At 40.5% G+C, this 26,670-nt stretch overlaps 1 protein-coding gene across 2 annotated transcripts; it reads right to left on the bottom strand.

Annotated features, from left to right (window-relative positions):
- Positions 1-1,945: 1,945 nt before the first annotated feature.
- On the bottom strand, positions 1,946-26,079 carry PRSS35 (serine protease 35). Of its 2 annotated transcripts, none has more exons than XM_042937345.1 (2): positions 26,050-26,079; positions 1,946-4,732 (listed from the first exon to the last, which is right to left on the bottom strand). In XM_042937345.1, exon 2 carries the CDS (start codon positions 4,711-4,713, stop codon positions 3,472-3,474), a length of 1,242 nt encoding a protein of 413 aa, XP_042793279.1. In that variant the 5' UTR covers positions 4,714-4,732; positions 26,050-26,079; the 3' UTR covers positions 1,946-3,471. The 2 variants fall into 2 exon arrangements, with proteins under 2 accessions (XP_042793279.1, XP_042793278.1); XM_042937344.1 differs by lacking the exon at positions 26,050-26,079 and adding an exon at positions 15,401-15,511.
- Between the last annotated feature and the right edge of the window lie 591 nt (positions 26,080-26,670).

Raw genomic sequence — 26,670 nt, 5'->3', positions numbered from 1 at the left:
TAGCCAAAATATAATCATGAGAGGGACATCACATTAAGGAATAATGATGCTGGGGCGCCTGGGTGGCTCAGTCGGTTAAGCGTCCGACTTCGGCTCAGGTCACGATCTCGCGGTCCGGGAGTTCGAGCCCCACGTCGGGCTCTGTGCTGACCGCTCGGAGCCTGGAGCCTGTTTCAGATTCTGTGTCTCCCTCTCTCTCTGACCCTCCCCCGTTCATGCTCTGTCTCTCCCTATCTCAAAAATAAATAAACGTTAAAAAAAAAAATTTAAGAATAATGATGCTATTTCCAGGCTATTTATAGCTATAGATCCTCATCCTTGTAATCCTTGTGCTTGGTTCAGTTGCCTTACCCCAATATACTTAATTAAGGCTCACAGTTTACTTTTGATGAGTAAACACCCAATTTGCCAGCCAAAGAATTGAGTCAAAGAATTGAGTAATTGAAATGTGAAGATGGGGATAAAATGCAAGATAAGCCATATAATTTTTGTACAATGTAGCAAACTGAACTAATAATTTTTAAAAGTTAAATTCCTGACTTAATTTTAATAACTAATCAATATTTAGGTGGTAAAAAGTTTTTATTACTGGACAACTACTTGAATGGAGTGCTGTGGATGGAAATTAAAATCTAAATTTTGGAGTTAAACTAAATGATCTTTATGGTCTCTTCTAATTCTGAGATTCTTTCTATGAAAAAAGAATTTCAAAGAATTCTTTGATCTAAAAATATAAAAGGTAATGATTTGTCTGGAACTCTGGTCTTGTTCGTACATACATTTAAATCTTTTTTCAAAGAAAACATTTGGGGAGCACTTGGGTGGCTCAGTTAGTTTAAGTGTCCGATTCTTGGTTTCAGCTCAGGTCATGATCTTGAGGTTCGTAGTTCAAGCCCATGTCCGGCTCCATGCTCAAAGTGCAGAGCCTGCTTAGGATTCTCTCTCTCCTCTCTCTCTGCCCCTCCCCACTTGCTGTCTCTCTCTCTCTCTCTCTCTCTCTCTCTCTCTCAAAATAAATACACTTAAAAAATAAAAAATTAAAATTAAAAAACACATTTGGAATTTAAATAAGCACATCAAAAAAGGAAAAAAGAAATGTCTCTTCTGCCCACACACTCATCCATTTGAGCAAGAAAAAAACAAATAAAATGAAATACATTATTTGGGTAAAGAAAAAAACTTCACGATTTTTACTGTAGTTATTTGAGCTCAATCGTTGATAAGTTTCTTCAAGCAGAAGGTCACTATAGTCCTTTGCACACAGCAGACATCATATGTGTGCATGAATGTATTTCTTCAGCCAAGTGAATTCGATTTAATTTTCTATTTCAAGTCTGATAAGCATGACAGGGAAAGTATGTGCATTACAACCTTCTGAGTAATGTAGTATACTTTAGTGGTCCTAAATAGGTCATATAAGACTCATGATTCACTTGGAAAATGGAAGAGAACAAAATAAATCTCTGCAAATAAAATAAGCTAAATTTTACAGTTTTGAAAAGTATAATGATCTTAGGGAAATTATATGTATTCAGAATTTAAGCTTAAGCTCTAAACGATTGATACCAAGCACCCTAAATTACTCTGAACTGAATCAAATCCCAAGAAGTATTCCCTAAGAATCAAAGATGAAGATTGTGTGTTTGCAAACACATAAGTGTGCAAAAATCACGTTGAAACACTTTCCGTTGCAGTGATCATATAGATGTTTCCCCAAAAAAGATTGCATCAAAACTTTTGAGTCAATAGCCCTATTCCCCTGGCACCAAGGATAAAATCCTGCTTGGTGAAATGCATTCAGAATTAAATAAAATCTTTTTTTTAAATAAATGACACATTTTAATATTTCCTGAAACCCTGTATATACATATATACAGATACAATAAGAGTTATGATTGATTAATTTTTTAAATTTTTATTGAATGATTTTTAAACAGATTCACACCATAAAAGTATGTATACTCGTATTAAATTCCAGGTATTTTGGACAACATTCATAAAATCACCTTTTATCATAACCTAATCCAATATTCTTTTGCATACTAATCAAGGGTATAACTCCCCATTCTCTTAAAAAAAATAATAGGTAAAATAAATTTTGACTGCAGCAGAATCAATGACTTAGGTGAGTCATGAGAAAAAGGAATGTGTGCCGTAGAAACTGCCAAAAATAGCAGACCAGAAATTAGGCCTGCCATTCCCGAATTTTATGGTGTGCTCAACAGCAAATCACTACAACCCTTTCAACATAATGGCCTGAACTAACCCCCTTTTACAACGATTCAGCAAAATATCTGCTCATTCAAGAAATATGTAACTACTCTGTGTTGTGCCTGAAGGCAGTCATTGGATTCTGTCTGCTCAGGCGGCCATGGTGGCCGGAAGGAGTGTACAGCCTTGGTCCCTAATGAAAATAATCAGAACCTCCTTTTAAAAATTGTATTTGTAAATTATATTCATTTTTAGGGATATATCTAAAATTATTAGGCAGAGAAATAGCCAAAATAATATGTGTATGGCTCTATTAAGAAAGCTGAGATCTGTCATGTCAATGGGAAAAAGATTCTCTATTGAAAAAGACTAAATAAAATTCCTTGTCCTAAAACTCTAACACCTCATACACAGAAAACTATAGCATAAAACGATGAGGCTTTCAATACATGATCATTTGTAACTTTTTAACTGTCTTCCCTCTGCATTCATGAAAAGTCTATGCTTTCAGTATTAAATAAAAACTTGAGATCTTAAAATGTCTCAGCTTCCCTATTTTTTCAACTAGATTTATTTCATAGAACAAAGTATGTCTCTCATTTTTAAATAATAAACACTTCAACTGATATTTTTTAAAGCAGTGAAACAGTTGATAGCTTTGCTTATAAAGTTTGCTGTACCTTGTAATTCTTAAAAAAAAAAAAAAAATCTAAACCAAAGTTTCTCAGACCCAACAGAAAGCATAATATAAGCACAGAGGGCATGAACTGAATGGGTCCATCTCCAAGTAGTACAAACTATTGTAAGTCATCGTCTCCACCCTGACACTGTCTATGTCTGTATATGCAGTTTCACATTTAATATGCAACCAGCACCCTATTAGATTCTTGTTAGAGTAGGACCCTGAGAATAAGTCCACTGAAAAATCATACTGTGTATAATACCAGTTTGAACTTTTAAAGAGTGACTAATTTTAAGAAGGCAGAGAGAAACAAAAGACTTCCCACAAATGATACTTATCACTATGTAAAAGAAGAATATATACTTGACATTGAGGTGCCCGTCTAGTTTCAGTATTTGTACCTAAGTATTTTTTAAACATATGAAAAGCTTCTAATTTTGAAAAGGTAAATTTATAAAAATGTTGAATTGTTATTGATAGGGTTCAAGTCCGGGCATAACCTATGAAGTGATCTTGCTACCATAATAACTGGTTTGCTCCGCGATTTAGGTAATCCATTGACTCGTTTCAGATTTCCATCAGCCGTAAGTACAGTTGGCATTATCTCCATGAATCCAGAGGCAAATCTGGGCATACTTGAGGGGAGTGATGCGCACCGCCACATTGTAGTCCTTCTGAACGCCATGGACATCCACCCACTGGTGGCCTGAATAGACCGCAATGATTTTGCGTTTCCAGTTCTTTTTGTCTGGTTCTTTCAGACGAAGATAGACCCCAGAACCAGTGGAGCCCGACTCAGCATCACAGTATTGATAGAGGAGATCATTGGATTCATCAGACACACTACAAAACCGGTAGACTAATTGATCTGCCCTATCACGATCAAATCCTGAGAAGTGGATCATTCCTCCAGGCAGCTTCTTGATGGTTGGACTGATTCCTAGTTCCATATATTTCTTTTTATGAGGGCGCTTCAATTCCAGAAGAGCATAGTCATAGTCCAAAGCGGCTTCCCCTCTCCCTCCTCTAGCCCAGCCTTTGGGGATGTGGGTATTCTTGACCCGGGTCCATTGGAAGGAGGGCTTCCCCTCAGCAACTCTCTGGCCCCGACCAGATTCCTTTCTTCTTCTTCTTCCAGCCTTGTCTCTCTCCAGATTCACCTTGGTACCTTCTCTCTTGTCACCACCATTCGCCTCTCTCCTGCTCCTCTTAGAACCTCTACGTTTCTTGCCACCACCCTTATTTCTCATCTTCAACAACCCTACCCTTAGCTTTTTACTCCCTTTGATGTAGTCGTTTCCATCATGCACACAGTGGGCCGCTGTTAGAACGTGGCTGGGGGAAATGAGGATACCACTGCAGCCTGTGGAGAGCTTCACAGCTGTATTGAAAGGGAAATTGGTTAAGAACCTTTTGTCCAAGATGCTGAACCTGCTGTCTGTGCCATAAACCTGCCTTCTCCTCCTCACCAGTGCTCCTTTTGTGGTGATATTCTGAGTTGGCTCAAGGAGCACATCTTGGACTTTCACTCTAGTCAGGGTTCTGGTGCCATTCTCAAAGACAGTCTCATAGGAAAGAGAGTCTTCCAGATCAGAAAGGCTGGGAGCTGGGAGTTCTTTCTGGCATTCAATGCCACACACTCTATCTAGCACCATCTTAGTATCTGCCTTGAAGGTGGGGCTGGTGAGACGGAAAGTCCTTTCACTGACAACCCGGGGTATTTTTCTCAAGTGCCACATAAAATCCTGTTCCATTTCAGATCCATCAGTGAGGGTCCACCCGAGGGTGAAAAATATCCAACAAAATAGCACGTTTTCCATTTTGTTCTTCTCTTTTGTCCTTAAAAATATAAAGAGAAAGTGACGCTTTATAAGGTTCTCTTTTTAAATATGTTACTTATCATTTCATTTAGGCCTTGAGTCTTAAATGTACCATCACCACCAAATAGTCCTTATTTTCACGGTACTTCAATTTTGCTGAGATTAGATAAACACCCTGCTAGAAGGTGCACACAAACTTCCAAAATTAGTAAACTGTATTTCACCCCACCTTCTTTGCACCAGGCCTAACCCACCTCCCCCCACCCCCACCTGCCATTTCTGCCTCTACCTCCCAGACAGCCCAATGCATGGGATGGTAAGATGGGGTGACAAACTGTGGTCCCTTATTGCCTGAGCCACACTCTCCCTCCCTAGGTCTCCTACAACATTATTTCCAGATGATTTAGAAATAAAGGTAGCAGCAGATGTCATGCTCTTCCCCCTGCACTTCGCTCTTTAAGAGCAAGGATCATAAATTCCTCATCTCTAGAGTATAATTGCCTAGCACAGGGCTCAAACAATGTTCATTTGAATACACTGAATTCCCTTAAACCATGGTTTGCTGACCAAACTCACTGATGGTGCAATGTGCCATGCGTTTTTTAAAAACCTGTGCTTGGGGGCGCCTGGGTGGCTTGGTCGGTTAAGCATCCGACTTCGGCTCAGGTCATGATCTCACGGTCCGTGAGTTCGAGCCCCACGTCGGGCTCTGTGCTGACCGCTCGGAGCCTGGAGCCTGCTTCAGATTCTGTGTCTCCCTCTCTCTCTGCCCCTCCCCTGTTCATGCTCTGTCTCTCTCTGTCTCAAAAATAAAAATAAACGTTAAAATTAAAAAAAAAAAAAAAAAGCTGTGCTTGGAACTACCATCTAAGCAAAGTAATGTACAAAAATGCTTCACAGTAGAAGCTTACTGTGTATTAAAATTAGTTGCAAGAATTTAAGGCGGTGGTTCTGAATTTGCCACTTGGGGGAACATGATCCTGATTAACTATAGTCCCTTTTATCGTTAGTTTCATCATCTAAGAGCAGTGCTTTTGTGTTAAACATCTTTTAAGTTTTCAGTACTTTATACATTATATAATACCTCTTCTGTTGTCTACATCTTCTTGCCCTCTTTTCCTGCTTCTCTAGGCTCCCTGGTATGTAAATCTATTTCATCAAATTGATGTTTGTCAGTTTTCATTTGTGTGGGTAGGAGACAGTGGTGGCATTCTTTACAGCAGCAATTTTGAACTTCTAGGTCACTATTATTCGTGACCTATGCTCCACGTGTATTTTAACTAATCGTTAAAATACCAAGGCTCACCGTATGCTATTCATTTTATAGAAAACCAGATGATTCAAGGTTAGATTATTCCTACAATACCTTTACCCTCAGTGCTTTCTGATGAGCTTTATTTTATTTTTTTTTCATGGAAAAGAAACTAATGAGAAATATTAGGAATGGCCCACAACCCAGGGCACATTATGAGATCCTGTGCACTGCCATGAGAAGCAAAAATTGTCTCTGAGGCAGGGTTGAATATGGGCATCTCTTGACATGAGAGTTCATTTTGCCATACGTAAGTAGAGAAGTTTGTTAACACACTAATAACATTCTTTTGATAGAACAGAAATGCATACTACATGAGCCATTTTACTGTTTAAGCATGATATATTCAGTGAAACATGACATAATTCATTTGTTTCATCATATATTTGAACACATTAAGCAAATTTAGAATACCATAATTTGGTATCAGCAAAATTACATTGAAGTTTTGCAATTTCATTTTTTTATCTGCCCATACTTGACTGCTGAGTAATGATAATTCAGGTTAATATTAGTCTGTTTTGTTTGCTAAATAGCTTGCAGTTTATTTTGGAGAGAGGGCATTCTTCTGTACACAGTGATGGGTATCATCAAAAAATCAATAACGAACATTGTTCAGAAAAACTCCACACTCAGTCACAATATTTTCTAATCATCCGCATGGCAAATGTCACTTTATACAAAGTAGTAATTATATTGGTAATTATTTTGTTGAGCCAGTTAGTATTTTCTTTTGTTATAATTTTCACAATGAGTATCTCACTTTGTCAATTTTATTTAATTCAGTTGGAGTGAAAAGGGCTGACAACTCAGTAAACCTATTGAGGCCTTGAAATCATGTTTAAGTGGGTAGTTCCCATGATGAAAAATTACGCCTTTGCCTTTAAAAAAAAAAATGCTAAAATCAGAGACCTATTTGCTGCCTCTAGGCCTAACAACAGAGCAAAATAGACTATTTTAAAAATGTATGTAGGGGCGCCTGGGTGGCTCAGTTGGTTAAATGCCCAACTCTTGATTCTGGCTCAGGTCATGATCTAACGGTTTGTGAGACTGAGCCCCATGTAGGGCTCTGTGTTGAGCATGGAGCCTGCTTGGGATTTTTTGTCTCCCTCTTTCTCTGCCCCTCCCCCATTTGCACACACACATACATGCATGTGCATGTGCTCTCTCTCCTCTCAAAATAAATAAACATTTAGAAAACTGTGTGTGTATTTGATATTATCTACTTGATTCTTAGCAAAATTTCAATCAAGGAAATTTTTTAGTGTGGGAAAAATAATTTTTAAAAATTGGGTTTTTTTTTTTCATTTAGTCCTTAATGACAAAAGCTGCCCATTGTGAACTTAATATAAGAATACACCAAAGACAGAACATCAAATATCCATGTTGAGAAATACAAAGAATCACTCTGTACATTTTAACAGTTGATACTAATTATCTAAGGAGTAAAAATGTGTGAAAGGCATTCCTAGGCAAAACAGAAGACATCTAAGTCATGGTACCATGATATTGTTTCTCCAGTCCAGTTAGGTTTGTTTTTGGTTTTTTTTCTTTTGACTGCTATTTAATCTTGTCTTACAACTAAAGCTAGTTAGGGATTAGAAAGGCAGAATGCAAATATTAAATGATAATTGACAAGATGATCTTTTGCTACACAGATCATTGAACTAGAGTAGTAAGCTCAAATATAGAAGTTCATCTACTCTTTACCAAACAAAACATGCACCTTGAGCCATAATTCTCTAGGCAGACTTTTAAGAAAGCCCCATGTAATGGCAACTTATATGTGTCAACTTGACTAGTTGGTACTAGGGTACCCAGATGTTTGGTCAAACATTATTCTGGGTGCATCCGTGAAGGTGTTTCTGGAAGAGAGTAGCATTCAAATTGGTAGACTGAGAAAAGCAGACTTCCCTTCTGAATGTGGGTGGGTCTCATCCAATCAGTTGAAGGTCTGTATAGAACAAAAAAGGTTGACCCTCCTGTGAGGAAGAGGGAACGCCTCCTGCCTGACTGCTTTGAGCTGGGACATTGGTATTTTTCCTGCCTTCAAACTCAAAATGAAACATGAACAACTCAAAAGAATGTTATTGGTTTGTTAATAAAATTCCACACTTGTGTATGGCAAAATAAACTCTGTCCTATCAAGGCATGCCCAGATTGCAGTCCCAGACCAGCAGCAGCATCACCTGGGATCTTGTTAAAAATGCTAATTCTCAGGGTCCAACCCAGAGCTACTTTCCACAATTCTCCAGAATCAGAATGGGGGTGGGGGGGAGTGGGAGATGGGGTTCCCAGCTATCCATGTTTTGACCAGCCCTCCAGGAGATTCAGATACTCAGTACAGTCTGAGAACCACTGCAGCAGTAAAGGCCCTGGGGTAGCATCTTGAGCCATACACCAGAAGGCAGCTTTCCCAGGGATGATTGCTTCACCAAGTTTTAAGTGACCTCTACTTCATCTTTGTGAACAACTTTATTCTTGACTTTGCTCTTTTACTATGTCAGCCATTGCCAATATCAAATGGTTCAGCCATTAATAAAGAAAAGATATTCTTTTATATAAGTGATTTAATAATACATCTGAAAATATCCAAATTCAGTGGACTAGTTGGGGAGCAAAAGAGCAAAATGGGTAAAGGGGAATGGGAGGCACAGGCTTCCAGTTACGAAATAAAAGGGGCAGCTTAGGGAATATAGTCGATGGTATAATAGTGCTGTATGGTGACCCATGGTAGCTACACTTCGGGTGAGCATCACCTATGGGGTTGTCAGATCACTATGTTGTACACCAGAAACTAATGTAACATTGTGTGTCAACTCTACTTCAATTAAAAAAAAAATTCAGTAGGCTTGTAAGCAATGCTTCCAACATCTGATGCTACAAATTATAAGACAGCATGGATTTGCCAGCCCTGTCTGGTGCCCTTTGAGGGAGCCCTGCTACAGTGCACCGCAGGAATAAAAGCTATGCCCACATCTATCCTTGGGCATGGGAAGGGCAGAGCCTTGAAATACAACCTCAGAATCACAGTAATAAGAGGACATGAATTCAGTTAGCCTGTCCAATTTGGCCTGTAATTTAAAATTGGACAAATGTTTAAGGACACTTTCTTTTGGAAAATCTAAGTTTGCCTTGTGGTAAAGTGTCAGTGTAAGGTAAATGATAGCTCTTACTGATAGAACAATCCATGGTTCAGTGGACAACACATCCACATGTGCCCATCATCCAAAAAGCACCAACTCATTGATCTAAAGAGACACAGTCCCAACTGGTAGGGCAGCCATAACATTTTGAAAGCTTTAATGTCCAGTGTCTTCCCTCCTCCTCCTCCTTTTTCCTGTTTCCCATTATAACTGTGACCTTCACTGTCACTTTCCAGATGCCTTGGATTTGGGGCTTCAAATACCAGTTCTGGTTAGCAAAAGTGAGGTTGCAGCCTTGACTCTCCACCATGAGTCAGTGTACACACAGTAGATTATGGGTTGGATCATGGAGACAAACGGAGTGGAAGGGAATCAGGGGAGGAGCAAGAATCAGGCTTTGTAGAAAAATTCTCACCGATGGAGTAGATATTACTTCACACTTGTTCTTGGTCCAGATTAATAGCAATGACCACATGAAACTCGAGAGAGAACTTACTATCACCCTCTGTTTGCTTATGCTTTCTTAGACCTGTGATGGCTAACGTATTTGGAATCCTGGAGCAACCGTCCAGCGGAGTGGTTATGTGTATAGACCAGGGAGTAAGAACACTTGGGCTGAGTCTCATCTTGACCACGTATTAGACATATGAATTTGGGCAGTTCACTATGCTCAGTTTCAGCGTCCTCATTTGCAAAGTGGGGAGAACAGTAATCTCTCCCTCATAACGTAATCATGGAGATTAAACAAGATGGTATATCCAAAGAATGATCTGTAAGCCCAGAGCACAGTAAAGCAGTCAATAATAGGTTCTTTTATAATTATTACTCTAATGGCTGAATGACTATCACTTTAAAATAGTTTATTACATAAGCCACAGCTATAACACTCCTACTTTTCTAAAACTAAACAAATATATATATATTTTTTTATTTCAGAAGAGTTTCAGACACACTCTCAAACTCCCCTTTTCTTTGTTTTGTTTGCTATGTTTTTTGTTCAAGGACAGCTACATTTTAGAGACTTCCCACATGAATGCTTTCCTAATTACTCATGTCTGTGAATATCTGTGGCTTTGTAATATATTTTTCTCAGAGCTATTAAACTTAAGTGTGATTAAACATTACCCAGCCACAGAACACTCGAATTGCATTTCCTGTGTCTTATTTATAGCCTGGATCTACATTAGGAATTCTAGAATGGCATCAGGCCCTCAGCTTAAAAAGAAACAGGGTCAATGTCAGAATAATTACTACAAGGGAGCAGTTTACCGTGAAATAAAAACCTAACCTTTTGAGCGAGTCTATCTATAGTGTATAGAATTTTACTATGGCATGACATAATTATATTCTAGGATTCAGTTTCTCTTCTGTTGTTTCGTTTTGTTTTGTTTACCTGGAGAAGTGTATAGTTTAGCTTAAGTAGGTAGGTGGATTAATGAAAGATTAGATGATTGGTCACTGTATTAAATATTTCACATGAAATATTTTTCCTGCCTGTGAAAATAAGGATGCTGACTTACCGTCAAGAATCTGCACCAAGTTACCTTCCCTCACCAGGTAAGAGATTCTCACTTACTCAGGCCTGTGTTTGCATCGGCCCCTTGCTATGTATGGTGATATTGGTGACATAGTTGTCCAAACTCAAGTGTATACCACACTGCCAGGGAACATAATTTTGCATTAACCTGTCAAACATTTTCTATGGGTAGTGTGGGTCAGGCACTGCTCAGATCAAAGACCTTGGAGGGCCAACACCAATGTCGACCTAATGTGTGTGCTAGGACACAGAAATGATCACATACCCACTTTTTACAACATGCCTGTGCCGTATTTAGCCATCCATGATTCCAACCACCTGCCCCTCCCAACAGCACTGCCTACATTTACACACTACATAGACGCGAAAATGCGCATGTCCGTCTTCTCTCCTCCCCTACTTTCACCCCCACCTACCCAGTGGAAGACTGACACACAACAGGTGTGAAGATTGACACACAACAGGGAGTCACTGGGGCCCGGCCCAGATGCTCTCAATAACTGCAGAGAGTAGTGCTGGTTTGGGCAAAAGGCCACGGCAAGAGGGGAAGGGTATTACCAGGGAGAACAAGCAGGTGTGCAGAGGGCATGACACAGGTCACCTTGGGGAGATCACGTTTAAAAGCTTTAACAGTCACTTTCACCAACTGGGAGAGATGCAGGGGAGAATGGGGATTCTGTAAAGTCTAAATTCCTTGCCTCCCGGAGGCCCTCACCTAATGTCACTCCCTGACTGGAACACGGAATGGAGGCCACATTTAAGTTACAACATGGGGCTCCTGGGTGGCTCAGTCGGTTGGGTGTCTGACTTCAGCTCAGGTCACGATCTCTCCATCTGTGAATTTGAGCCCAGCGTCAGGCTGGTGCTGACAGCTCAGAGCCTGGAGCCTGCTTCGGATTCTGTGTCTCCCTCTCTCTGCCCCTCCCCTGCTCATGCCTCCCTCCCTCTCTCTCTCTCTCTCTCAAAAGTAAATAAACATTAAAAAAAACTAAGTTACAAAGTATATGGGATCACAGTGATGAGAAAGTAACCGTGTTAGCGATGGAAGCACGGTGGACAGCAAGAACACAGGTGTTTCAACAATTATGGAGGCAGTGGGCTTTGAGGGCAAACCGACTTGAGTATACTTGTGACTTCCTGGCAGTATGATTCCGTGAAGGTTACTTAACCTCTCCCAACATTATTTCCTACAGTGGTTAAAACACGAATAAAATTTTACGGTAGTTTTGTGAGAAACTAATATGACGTATATAAGCGTCGTGCCCAGAGCACAGCAAGCACTCACAAATGACAGCAGTTACTACTATTAACATCAAACAATAGGAGTCAAAACATAGGTAGATATTTATAAGGGATTTCATACATCTCCATCTGTCGGGCACCTCATTATGGTATGCCAAATAATGGCTCCCCAAAATGCCGTATCTGAATCCCCAGAAGCCGTGGATATGTTTCTGATATGGTCAAGAAGACTGCAGATGTGATTTGGTGAAGGATTTCGACATGAGGAGATTAGCTGGGATTCTCCAGGTGAGACCCATTCATCACCGGGATCCTTATATGAAGAAGGGTGAAGCTTGACGAGGAGCCGAGAAGACGAGGCAGAGGTCGGAGCGTTGCAGGCCTGCAAGCTAAGGAATGTGGGCGGCCTCTAGAACCCAGAAAGGGTGAGGAAACAAATTCTCTCCTCGAATTCCCAGGAGGAATGCAACCCTGCTGACCCTCTTTAGGCGTCTGGCCTCCAGAACTGTAAGGTAATGTGTTGTTGTTTTAAGTCTCTAAATTTTTGATAATTTTTATAGCAGCAGTAAAGATAAGAGTCTAGTTTTTACAACTGTCTACTCTGGATGTTTAGAAAGAAAGAACAGTAGGGAGTGGTAGAAAGTGGGAAAGAAAGTTTGGTCCAGAGACTAGGACATAAACGGAGATTTTCATTTCATGGAAAATCATACAGTCATGCAGTTTGAGAACTAAAAATAGAAGATCCTATTAAAACTTTATGGTGGCATGGAGCAACGTTGCTAAAGAGAGACAAGAGCTGGAACAGGGTGGAGAAATTTGTTTATTCCACAAAGGCATACTGGGTGCTTACTAGGTTATGCATCATTTCAAAGTTTCTTTCTTTGTTTAAGAATCTCTGCGGTAATCCTCCTGACTTACAGAGCTGGAGTAGAACACTTCTAAGATACCTTTCAGCTCTGAAGTCTCAGATTAAACCACAAATGAGAAACACAAGTAACTTACTCATCGGTGATCTTTGAGAAGCTTCTATTGTTGGTTCCTGGCCTGCTGTCCATACTTCCACCACTAGATGGCAGAACTAGCCTGCTGATGGTGAAGCTAAAGTCCTGAGTTTAAATTGTTTACATTCACTGAGCTATGATACAGAACTTATTTTAAAAGCACGTAGGATTCAGCAGGGGGATAAGTCCAACTGGCTAATAATATACTAAATGGTTGTCACATATGGAATTTATCACATTTAGAAAACCCACCTACAGGCCACAGAGCCTATCCTGATGAACTGAGGGCTGAAGATGCTGTCTACAGCCAGACAATTTTCTGGCAGGTGGTTTTCGAAAAACCATTGTCGTGCCAGCACACTTCCACTGTGACCTACAGCACGGCTGAAGAGTCCCCGAAATGTGCTGCAAGTCATTTCAACCCAAAGAAAAAGCTTCAACTTGCCAAATATTTCACATATGTTTATCAAATATTTTATAATCCATTACCAAAGGGTAAGCTCTCCACTGAGTCAATGCTGCGAAGAAATGGCAAGAAGTTCATTGACAAAATGCCAATTTCTATTCAAAATATCATACCATAGCACTATTTTCAAGTTTAGATTCAGGAATGGAGACAAAGTAATGTCTGCTTTAAAAATTTGGCAGTACTTGAGGGAAAGGAAGATGGTAAAGTTACACAGTTGATTATTTTACAGTAACCCACAACTTCTGTTTCTCATCACAATAAAAAAAAAAATAAAACCGCCCTTTGTTTTTTAGCTATTTTTCCAGGAGATGTACGTTTCGATTCATGTAATGGATATGCGGTGTGTAAATCAACTTTGGGGTGCATGGCACTTTTGGGAGCCCCAAGCAAACACTCTGCTGGCTCTCCCGTACAATGACATAGGAAGTGCACAGCGTATGGCTCCTGACTTATTTTTTATCTTGCAAGTTGGCCTTTGAGACCAAAGAATATATGTAAATGTACCAGGTTCACTACTCATCAGTCTTCGAAGCATCTTACGATCACAATCGTTTCGGCTAATCATGTATCAGTTTAACCTATTTGAAGCTTTGAAAGAAAAATGGGGTTAAGCAAAGTTCTAAAATAACTTTTACACCACTAATTTGATTTTTGCTGTTTCCTAACCTCTCCTCTCCGATTTCTCATCTGCAGAGTTAACTCAGCCTCCAAAATTCCAAGCCTGATCCTACTGTTAAAATGCAGTATGCTTGCCTCGGATATTTGAGCACTGGGCAGAGAAAGATAAATAATTTACTCAATAGGGAAAATTAACTCACATTAGCAGTTGTTTATTTGAACATATAATGAGCACATACTATGTGCCAAGCACTGAGCTAAACAATCTCACATTTAAAAAACATGAAAAAGATTGAGTCTACAGGTTTCCAGGTTGTCTGGAAGAAAAGTGGGCAGAGTATTCATGCCCCGCCTCTTCTTGTACTAAAGGGGCTCCTCTAAGATTTCCTAATAAAAATAAAATTCCACATACTTGGCCACTGCTTTCCAGCCTAGATGTCTTATTTGGCTGGAATGTGTACATTCTCTCTTCTAAATTAAAAACCAGATTCTAGGCATAATTCTCCAAGCAGCAAAATATGACTTTTATAATCCTCTGTAGAGACAAATGCCCTGGGATAAAATGAGAATTAATTTCAGAAGTGAGAAGGGTTAATAAAAGGGGGAAATACCTACATAGGGCAAGCAGCTTCTTTTCAAATCAATGACACGGTAAAAAGGTCAAAGGAAGTAGGTGGGAGTGTTTCTACAACTTTGCAAAAAAAACCTTTATTATTGGAGAACATTTCCCAACTACACAAAAGTAGAGGGAAAGTATAAAAAGGCGGAGAAAAAAGTGTAACCCATGTGCCCATCACCCTGCTTCAATAATTACCAGTATTCTGTCAATCTTGCTTTGTCTATCTACATGCCCCCTCCCCTTTTTTTGGTATTTTAAAACAAGTACAAGACTTTTCCATTTCATTTCACCTTCTCATTTTAAAAATGTTTTTCACTGCTCCTTTTGCTGACCTGTGCAGCCAAGTTGATGAGCTAGAGAGACAGAGGTTCCTAGCTTTCATAGTAACCCTGCCAAAGAGGCTTTCAACCAGAGTAGGCTTTCCAAGAATGGTTTTACACCTTTTTCAATGGCATCTGTTAATAATCATAAAAATAAAGAGGGTCCCCTCTGGTACTGCTTAAGCAGAAAGAATTCCGTTTATAGTCCAATGCAAACACTGTAACTGCTAATATTAAACTGTGCAGAGGCCGGCACACAGAGTTGCCTATTGAGACAGTAGTTTCTTTGAGGACTTAAAGTGCTAAGTTTGATCCATATCCTTAGAGCCCCTCAAAGAAGCTCTCCTCGGGTGGGTCTGCCTTTCTCGCAGAAACTTGCAGATTCTAGGGTTTTGCCCTGTCCGCGGGGGGCTCCGTCCTTACCTGCGAAGCATATTCGGTGCCCGGTGCCCGGGACGCTGCCCAGCTCGACTCAAAGGCCCCCGAGGCGGTCCCAGCGCTGGCGAGGGCGGGCGGGGGCTGCTGCCACGAGCCTCGCGGACCCGCCAGCACCACCAGCGGCTCGTGGCGGAGACTGCGGAGGAGGCCAGAGCTGAGCTGCGCGCGGGTCTGGAGATGGGAGGGGAAAGGGGGCGATGACGCCCGGCCGACGCGGGGGGAGGCGAAGAGGGGGAGGAGGTGGGCAAGAGGAGAAAGAGGGAAGGAGGGAGGGGAAGGAACCCGGACGCTAGGCCCAAGGAGGTGTGTGTGGGTGGGGGGTAGGGTTCCCTGGAGGTGCAGAGCAGACGGGGCAACCTCTCACCTCAGCATCTCTGTCCCCAGAGTGAAATAATGCAGCACCACGAAGAATTCCTGAGTCCATTCACAAGAGATGTCTGTCCGCGTGACACTGTGCATCCCTTGCATAGCCTCAAGAAGAGACTTTAAAGTCGGGGGGAGGGCTGATGGGGGTGCGTGGGAGTTGTTCATCAAATCTCACTTGCCCAGCTCGCCGTCTAGACCCCAGCCATCTAGAAGAACCAGAGCTGTTTCCCCAACCCCAGCCCAAGCCTTCTCTATTGGGGACTTCGCTTCCTGGGACGTATCCCCCCACGGGGCAGTTCGGATTGGCGCCTGCGCCCAGGGTGAGCGCGGCCTCGGTAACTACTCTAGTTCCCGCAGGCGCCCACCCCGGGGCTGGGCTGAGGGGTCCCTCTGAGTGTCCTGTGCCGCCGCCAGGGGGAGAGCGTCAGTTTCCGTCTGTCTCCAGGCTAGCTGGCCTTTACTATTTTCTGAGTTTGTGGTTCTTGCCCACCTCGGTCCTACCAGCATGCTAACCTCGCCCTTTCCCGCTTTCTCTTATGCTCCTCCTTAGCAGACGTGTTCCTTTGGGGTGGGCACCGCGTGCAGAAGGGAGTCTCATTGATTCAACATGTACTGAACTGCTACCGGGTGGCAGGTCTGGGGCAAGATGCACCAATAACAAGAACAAAACCTGGGTCCTGGCCCTCCAAGGAGGGAGGTCAAATAAGTGCACAAGTGTTTCTAACGCAAGGCCCTCGCATGTTCCATAGCACTTGGCTCATTAGTGGGTTATTGCATTTCTCAAGTTTCTGTGTATTTTTTAACACAATTGAGATCAGAATATATATATGTATATATATATTTAGGTTTCCTGTTTCACTTAGCATTTTTGTATATTCACTTACCCATATCATTAAAATCTATTAATAATTTTTATCTGGTATAAAACAATTCTGAAGCTCTCTGTCTCACTAATTAGGTCATAATCTTCATATGTATCTTTGAATCCCTACCCTCTACCACAGAACCTAGAATGGACTAGATGCTAATTATGTATTCAACTAAAAAAGTTTGTCAGTGAAATTGAGTGTGGGGAAGTCCTAGAGAAAGCCCAGAACTCAGAGTGGGAAGCCGCATCTGACCCTAAGTAGCTGTGCCCTGGGCCTCCTTTTCTTCAACAATACATTAAGAAGGTTGAACTGGGGAGGTGGTGGGAGTGATTCTGCAGTCTGCCCTTCTCAAACATTTGAGGATTCTAACACTGCATAAATCCGGAAGGATTTAGTGCAGGAGTAGGTCTGATTCCTTTAATTTAGTAATCACCCCAGTACCGCTTCAATTCCTCTCACACTTTCAGGGCCCCCTTCCTGAACCTTATTCCTGGAGCACTTCCCGTCCCACCTCCAGCTTTACTGAGATGTAATTGACATATAACACTGTGTAAACTTAAAGGCATACAGTATGATGATTTGTTACATATGCCACAAAATGTTTACCACAATTAGGTTAGTTAACACACCCTTTACCTCACCTCATTGTCATTTTTTAAACTGTTGTTGTGGTAAGAGCATTAAAGCTTTATTCTCATAGCAACTTTCAAAATTACAATACAAAATTGTTAACTATAGTCTCTGTGCTGTCCATTAGATCCCTGAAACTTATCGATCATATAACTGAAAGTTTGTGCCCTTTGACCAACGTCTTCCCATGTCCCCAACCCCTCAGCCTTTGGTAACTACTCCTTTCTACTCTGTTTCTATGAATTCAAGGTTTTTAGATTCCAGTGCTCTCAGAGTCTATCCATGATGATAGCAGGATTTCTTTTTCATGGCTGAACAATATTCTATTATATATATAAATATATAAATAAAATTATTTTATATATAAATATATAATTTTATCATATGTAAATAATAATATTATTATTATTATATTTATACATAGAGACCTTTTCTTTATCCATTCACCTGTTATTTATAAACTTTTTTTTAACGTTTATTTATTTTTGAGACAGAGAGAAACAGAGCATGAACAGGGGAGGGGCAGAGAGAGAGGGAGACACAGATCGGAAACAGGCTCCAGGCTCTGAGCCATCAGCTCAGAGCCCGACTCGGGGCTCGAACTCATGGACCATGAGATCGTGACCTGAGCCAAAGTCGGACGCTTAACCGACTGAGCCACCCAGGCGCCCCAGCCATTCACCTGTTAAAGGACACTTAAGTTGCTTCCATGTCTTAGCTACTGTGAATAATGCTACAGTGAATATGAGTGTGCAGATAATCTCTTTGAAATAGTGATTTCATCTTCAAATATATACCTACAGTGAAATTGCTGGATCATATGGTAGTTCTATTTTTAATTTTTTTAATGTTTATTTATTTTTGATAGACACAGAGTGAGTGGAATAGGGGCAGAGAGAGAAGGAGGCACAGAATCTGAAGCAGGCTCCAGCTCTGAGCTGCCAGCACAGAGCCCGACATGGGGCTCAAACTCATGAACTGTGAGATCATGATCAGAGCTGAAATTGGACGCTTAACCAACTGAGCCACCCAGGCGCCCTATTTTTAATCTTTTGAGGGACTTCCAGACTGTTTTTCGTAGTAGCTGTACCAATTTACATCCCTACCAACAGTGAACCAGGGTTCCCATTTCTCCACATCCTCATCAACATTTGTTATCTCGTATCTTTTCAATAACAGCCGTTCTAACATGTGGGAGATGATATTTCATTGTGGTTTTGGTTGCATTCGTCTGATGATTAGTGATATTGAACACATTTTCACGTATATTTTGTATATCTTCTTTGGGAAAATGTCCATTCAAGTCCTCTACCCAGTTTTTAATCAGATTATTATATGGGGCTTTTGCTATTGGATTGTATGAGCTCCTTATATGTCTTGGATATTAACCCCTTATCAGGTACATGGCTTACAAATATTTTCTCCCACTCAATAGGTTGCTTTTTCACTCTGTTGATGGTTTCCTTTGCTGTGCAGAAGCATTTAGCTGGATGTTGTTCCACTTATTTGTTTTTACTTTTACTGCTTGTTCTTTTGGTGTCAGATCCAAAAAACCGTTGCCAAGACCAACGTCAAGTAGCTTTTTCCCTGTGTTCTCTTCTAGGATTTTTATGATTTCAAATCTTACTTTCAAGTCCTCACCACATTTTGTGTTAATTTTTGTGTGTGGTCTAAGATAAGGGTCTAATTTCATTCTTTCCCAGGTGGATATCCAGTTTTCTTAACATCATTGGTTGAAGAGACCATCCTTTCTTGAGTATTTGTGGCTCCTTTGTCATATACCCGCTGAGTATATACATGTGGGTTTATTTCTGGGCTCTTGATTCTGTGCCATTGGTACATATGTCTGTTTTTATGCTAGTACCATACTGTTTTGATTACTATAGTTTTCCACTATAGTTTGAAATCAGGAAGTGTGGTATCTCCAGCCTTCTTTTTTCTCTAGATTGCTTTTGCTATTTTTTTGGCTATTTTGGGATTTTTGCGGTTTCATAAGAATTCTAGGATTTTTTTTTTCTATTTCTGTAAGGAATGCCATAGCGACTGCATTGAATCTATACATGGGTATAGGCAGTATGGATATTTTAACAATATTAACTCTTCTGATCCATGAACACAGATATCTTTCCATTTATTTTTCTCTCCAGTTTCTTTCCTCAATGTTTTATAGTTTTTGGTGTATAGATACTTAACTTTATTGGTTACATTTATACCTAAGTATTTTATTGTTTTCATTATTATAAATGGAATTGTTTATTTTGTTTTCAAATACCTTGTTAGCGTATAGAAATGCAACTGATTTGTGTATATTGATTTGGTATCCTGAAATTTTACTGAATTGATAGGTTTAACATTTTTTTGGTAGAGTCTTTAGGATTTTCTATATACAAAATTATGTCATTAGGGGCACCTGGGTGACTCAGTCAGTTAAGTGTCCAACTCTTGATTTCAGCTCAGGTCATGATCTCATGGTTCATGAGTTTGAGTCCCACATTGGACTCTGTGCTGACAGTACAGAGCCTGCATAGGATTCTCTCTCTCCCTCTCTCTCTGCCCCTACCCTGTTTGTGCTCTCTCTCTCTCTCTCTCTCTCTCTCTCTCTCTCACACACACACACACACACACACACACAAATAAAAATAAATAAACTTAAAAAAATTCACTTTACAAAATCATGTCATTAGAACACAATTTTATTACTTCCTTTCTGACTCAGGTGCCTTTTATAAGGTGCCTTTTTTTTCTTACCTAATTGCACAGGCTAAAACTCCAAGTAATATGATGAATAGAGTGGTAAGAGTAGACACCCTTGTCTTGCTTCTGATCTTAGAGGGAAAGTTTTCAATCTTTCACCACTGACTATGATGTCAGTTGTGGGCTTGTCATATATGACCTTTTATTATATTGAGGTATGTTCATTCTATACCCATTTTTTGAAGAGTTTTTATTATGAAAGAACATTGAATTTTGTTAAATCCTTTTTCTGCATCTACTGGAAAGATCATTTGATTTTTGTCTTTCATTCTATTAATGTGGTGTATCACATATTTATTGATAAGCATATATTGAACCATCCTTGCCTTCCTAGGAAAAAAGCCTACTTGAACATGATGTATGATCCCTTTAATGTGGTGTTGAATTCAGTTTGCTAGTATTTTGTTGAGAATCTTTGCATGTATATTTATTAAGGATCTTCACCTATTATTTTCTTTTCCTGTAGCATCCTTGTCGGCTTTGGTATGAGGGTAATGCTAGCCTTGAAAAATGAGTTTGGGAGTGTTCCCTCTCTTCAATTTTTTTAAGAGTTTGAGAAGAATTGGTATTAATTCTTCTTTATATGTTTGGTAAAAATCACCCATGAAGTCATCTGGCTTTTCTTTGTTGGGAAGACTTTGATTACTGACTCAATCTCCTTACTTCTTATTGGTTTGTTCAGATTTTCTATTTCTTCATGATTCTGACTTAGTAGGTTGTATGTTTCTAGGAATTTATGCATTTCTTCTAGGTTGTCCAGTTTGTTGGTGTTTAACTGTTCATAGTAGTCTCTTAGGATCTTTTGTATTTCTGTGATATTGGGTTATATAATATCTCCTTTTCTTTCTTTCTTTCTTTCTTTCTTTCTTTCTCTGTCTTTTTTTTTTTTTTTTTTTTTTTTTGAGAAAGAAAGAGAAAAAGAGCATGAGCATGGGACAGAGGCAGAGGCAGAGGGGGAGAGAGAAAGAAAGAGAGAGAGAGAGAGAGAGAGAGAGAGAATATCCCAAACAGGCTCCACACTCAGCACAGAGCCCGATGTGGGGCTCAATTCCACAACCCTGGGATCATGACCCAAACCAAACTCAGGAATTCAATGTTCAACTAAGTGAGTCACCCAAGTGCCCCTCCTTTTTCATTTCTTATTTTGTGTTTTCTCTCTCTCTCACTCTCTCTCTCTCATTCTCTTCTTTGGTAAATCTAACCAAAGGTTTGTGAATTTTATTTACCAACTGAGAAAACCAACTCTAAATTTTGTTGAACTTTTCTATTTTTTTTAATTTTGTAGTTCATTTATTTCCACTCTGAACATTGCTATCTTCCTCCTTCTACTAACTTTAGGCTTAACTTGTTCTTGTTTTTATACTTCCTTGAGGTATAAAGTTAGGTTATTTGAGACATTTCTTTTTCCTTAAAGTAGGCATTTATTGCTATAAGCATTCCTCTTAGCATTAATTTTGTTGTATCCCATAGGTTTTGGTATATTCCCATTTTCATTTGTTTCAATATATCTTTTTATTTCCTTTTTAATTTTATCTCTAACCGATTTGTTGCTCAGAAGTGTGATGTTTAATTTCCATATATTTGTAAATTTTCCAGTTTTCTTCCTGTTATTGATTTTTAGTTTCATACCATTGTGGTCAGAAAACATACTTGATATGGTTTCAATCTTAAATTGGCTGAGACTTGTTTTGTAACTAACATATGATCTATCCTAGAGAATGTTCCATGTGCACTTAAGAATGTATATTCTGCTGCTGTTGGATAGAATATTTTACATATGGTTGTTAGGTCTATTTGATCTAAAGTATAGTTCAAATCCCTTTTTCCTTATTGATTTTATGTCTGAATGATTTGTCCATTTTTAAAAGTGGGGTATGGAGTCCCCTGCTATTATTGTATTGTTTTCTATTACTTCCTTCAGATGTGCTAGTATTTGCTTAATATATTTAGATAATCCTATGTTGGGTGCCTATATATTTACAATTTTTATATCCTCTCGATACACTGACCCCTGAGGTTTGAGTTTTTTGGGTTTGGGTTTTTGAGGTTTGGGTTTTTTTTTAATGTTTATTTATTTTTGAGAGAGACAGAGAGCACAAGCAGGGGAGGGTCAGACAGAGGGGAGGACAGAAGATCCAAAGTGGGCTCTGAATTGACAGCACAGATCCCAAGGCAGGGCTCAAACTCACCAACTGTGATATCATGACCTGAGCTTAAGTCGGATGCTTAATCAACTGACCCACCGGTGCCCCCATAATGAGGTTGTTTAACTTTAAGTCTGTTTGTCTTATATAAGTGTAGCTACTCTGATCTGTTTGGTTTCCATCTGCTTGGAATATTTTTTTTTCCATCCCTTCACTTTGCGCCTATGTGTGTGTTTGAGGCTGAACTGAGTCTCTTGTAGGCAGTATATATTTGGGTCTTATGCATTGAGCCAGTATATGCCTTTGGATTGGAGCATTTAATCCATTTACATTTAAAGTAATTATTAGTAGGTAAGGGCATACATGTTCATTGTTTTGTGGTTATTTTGTAGTTTCTTTATTCTTTTATTCCTCTCTTGCTATCTTCTTTTGTGAATGGATGGATTTTCTGTAGTGGTATTCTTTGTTTCCCTCCTTTTTATCTTCTGTGTATCTACTATAGGTTTTCATTTGTGATTACTCTGATAATTTCCTGAAGCAGCTTATAAACATAACAGTCATTTTTTAATCTGATAACATCTTGACTTGAATCACATACAAAAACTCTATCTACTCTTTGGGGCACCTGGGTGGCTCAGTCGGTTGAGTGTGTGATTTGATTTTGGCTCAGGTCATGATCCCAGGGTTGTCAGATAGAACCCCATTTCATGCTCCATGCTGAGTGTGGAGCCTGCCTAAGATTCCCTCTCTCCCTCTGTCCCTCTCTCCCTGCTTTCATGGTCTCTCTCTCTCTCTCTCTCTCTAAAATAAAGAAAACAAAAAACTCCAGTCTTTTATCATCCTCCTCCACTTTTTAAGTTTTTGATGTGTCATTTACATCTTTTTATATTGTGTATCCATTAACAAATGATGATAGCTATAACACATTTGATTACTTGTGTTCTTCAACATTTATACTAGAATTAAGTGGTCAACATAGAACTGACATTACAGTATTAGAGTGTTCTGAATCTGACTATATCCTTATCTTTCCCGGTGTGTTACTCATTTTCATGTTTCTAGTTATCTCCTTTCATTTCAACATTTCTTGTAAGGCAGGTCTAGTGGAAATGAACTCCCTCAGCTTTCGTTTGTTTGGGAAAGTCTTTATCTTGCCTTTTCTTCTGAAGGACGACTTTGCTGAGTAAAGCATTCTTGGTTGGCAATTTCTTTTTTTCGGTGCTTAGAATATTACCCTATTTTCTCCTGGTCTGCAAGGTCTCTGCTGAAAAATCCACTGAGGGCCAAGTACAGGGGTGTGTGGCTACACCGGGTCTAAGGAGCCATGTGGTTCATTTTCTCAGGCCATTGCCTTAGGGTCCACAGCATTGATAACTGCATGGTCCTGGGTGGGCACTGCAGGGTGTTTGCTAAGGGTGCAAGGTTGTTTGAGTCCTCAGTAGCCCCTCTACGTACAATGGCTAAGGACTAGGGCAAGCACTGCTAGTGGCCAGAGCCAGTGGTATGTACATGCTCTGTGGGGCCAAGTGCAGGCGCCTGTGTGATGGCAGGGGCTGGTTTGAAAAACATGTGGTGTCAGGGACCAAAGCAGGAAGCAAGGGCCAAGGCGCACTACTGGTATATTGGCAGCTGCAGGGGCCCTAGCTATTGGCGTGCCCTAGTATGGCTGTTGTGTCTTGCCACGGGCACACAGTAGTGGAGGCTGGTGATGGAGGTTGGGCTGGGGCATGCAAATGGAGCTAGCTGGAGGAGCCAGCTGCAGGTAAGGACTGTAGCAGAGGACAGGGCTTGATCGGGACCCCCACAAGCAGCTGAGGGGATCCTGGCCGTTGGCATGTTTTCCCATAGCTACAGTCTTCTCCCTGGGCGCTCGCACATCAGTGAAGGCCAGTGATGGTCGTCAGGCTAATGATGTGCAGGTGCGCAGCTAGAAGAGCTAGCCTTGAACGTGCACACAGTAATGGAAGTCAGCCACTACGATCTAGGCTGACGTCTTATACAGGCCTGGGCTGGCTGTGGGTGTGGTTCTTAGGCTCTGGCAGAGTTTGGGGGAGGGAACAGGGAGAAACTTGGGTGGCTGGTGTCAGCCGACGTGAACACCTGTGAGGTGAAAATTGGTAAAATCCAGAGAGGATCAGTGGCTGTGCTGGCCACTGTTTTCTTTTTTTTTTTCCACCGGGGGTAAAAGCCACTGGGTTCGTCTATGGAGCAGATCACTGAAAACCACGATCATTCCCACTGCATGACTGCTACCGGCAAGCCCTGCTCTTTTCCCTTGGTTCTACCATCTCTGTATATACATCTCAGCTTTGCATGTCCGTGGGTGGGGTGAAACTGTGACCTTTGTGTAGGGCCCTGAAGGCCAGCGAAGGTCTTTGCTCACCCTGTTCTTCCTTTCCCTGCAAGGGGAACTCTTTTCTAGCCTGGAAGCTTCTTCTTGGCGTGGAGCAATGCCAACTTGGGGGATGGGATGATGTAAGCAAAATCAAGCTGTCTTCCTGCCCATTTTGTGCTGTTTTTGTTTCAGTGTGTTGCTGAAGTTCTTAAGTGGCTTCCAGAGCTCTTCCAGATCTATTTTTGTTCATGGATAGCTGCCTAATCTTGATCTTTCTCTGGGGAACGGAGGCTGGGGTCTCCTACTCTGCCACCTTGGCAACATCACTTTCCAATCTACTCCAGGCCTTGTTGCACTTTATTTCTGGATCTATTTCAGGTTGTCTTAGCATCAACTGGACTTTTAAAAATCAATTAACTAATTAATTCATTTCTAGTATTACCGGATCTGGCCTTGATGCTTGATAATTACTGCTTCTCTGGTTCAGAATTCTGGCTTAACAAAGATTCTTTCTCCTGGCTTAGTACAGTCTCTCAGCTTTTCTACAGCCTCATATAAGCGATTTGGCACCCATACCCAACTATGTCACAAACGGGCCCCTTCTAATACCTCAAGTTCCCCATTCTGCTTCCATTGTGATGATCCTACAATTTTCCACTACTTGACAACCAATTTTCTACACGAGAATTAACACTTTGTACTGTGTGACTCTTACCATTTTGGTAAATAATGCACTGTAAGGAATGTTATCAGTTTTTTTTAAAAAAAAACCACACAAATAATGAGGTTTCTGGATTTTCCCCCCAATACTCCGAGACGTGATCTTCTAATATTGTGACTATAATGACCAAAGATTTTATCAGTTTTATTACTTTTAATACAACCCAACCTCTTTATTCATGCACCAATAGAATTCATAATTACCCATCCTGTGTGGGGTCCCTAACCTAACAGTGGTTTTGGTATAAACTCTCCAGAAATGAACCAAAATGCCTGGACACATTTCTTGTCACATTTCAGGGCACTGGGGATATTGAGATCTAAGGGGAAATGGTGATCCCCATCATTATTGGCCATGATTAAGACTATATCACTTAGCTTTTTCTCCCCCAGACTTGATTTCCCAAGAGACTCACACCAAAATAGAACAGCTCCCTTTCCAAGGCTAAATCTTATTTGTTATGGAAATGTACTTGGAAAGTTTTAACAATGGAAAGACAAGAAGAGGAGATGCTTCATGAGCTATGGTCAAGGTCTAAGTGATGACTCAACCATGACTTGCTGTGGCTGGAATTTTTTCTGTTAAATTTTAATCCCAAAGTTTGATCAAAACGCTTTACCCATTATTAGGTAGTATGGATCTACATGTTTAAAAAGCCAGGGTCTATTGGTTAAGACAGATTGAGTAAATTAAGCAAATGTAAGGCTCAGAAAAATTGAAAGATAAGATGGCATTTATCCTCAGATTAGATGTACTCTAACAGGTGCTACCTACAATTAGCTAATGTGAGAAGCAGTCGCTGGCTTTACACATACCTGCGGAATCATTGACTCTCACCATCCTTCTGTGTGGCCTGAGGAGAAGCAAGGATGTGTTCCCAAACGAGATCTGAAAGTTGGGTTCCTCACTGCAGCCATGGTGCAGGCTTCCTCCGTTTGGGGCCTGTTCTCTCAGATTTGCAGTGTTGATGTCCTCCTCCTTTGTGCCAGCACTGGACCTGGGTACTTGCTGCACTTTGGGGGAATTATTTGTTCCCATGCCTGCCTCCCAAATTGGATTGCGAGAGCCACAAAAGCCACAAAACTTTTACATCTCCAGCACGAAGTGCAGCATCTGAAATTTAGATGTTTAATGAATGTTACTGAGAAAATGAAAAGTTCTCCAAAAATGGACTTGAATTAAAGATTCTCTGCCACTCTCATCTGTAGTTTAGAGAAAGAGAAGATGATCAGAAGAAACTGGATTTCCCAACGGAATCTCTGAGACTTTACTTAGAACCGTCACAAATAAGTATGTATAAAAAAACCTGAAGAGGACATGAGCTCCAGGCAACACAGCTTCGATGAAAACACTGAGCCCCAAGCAGAAAGTCTCTCCAAGACAGGATTCCATAGGCCATTGCTGGAGCATAGAGTCCCTTGTAAAGCTGAATTTAT

This window comes from Panthera leo, chromosome B2 (assembly GCF_018350215.1).
Source record: "Panthera leo isolate Ple1 chromosome B2, P.leo_Ple1_pat1.1, whole genome shotgun sequence".
In the NCBI taxonomy this organism is placed as follows: domain Eukaryota; kingdom Metazoa; phylum Chordata; class Mammalia; order Carnivora; family Felidae; genus Panthera; species Panthera leo.
The sequence above is the reverse complement of the archived record's forward strand: the minus strand, read 5'-3'. Positions and strand labels throughout refer to the sequence as shown.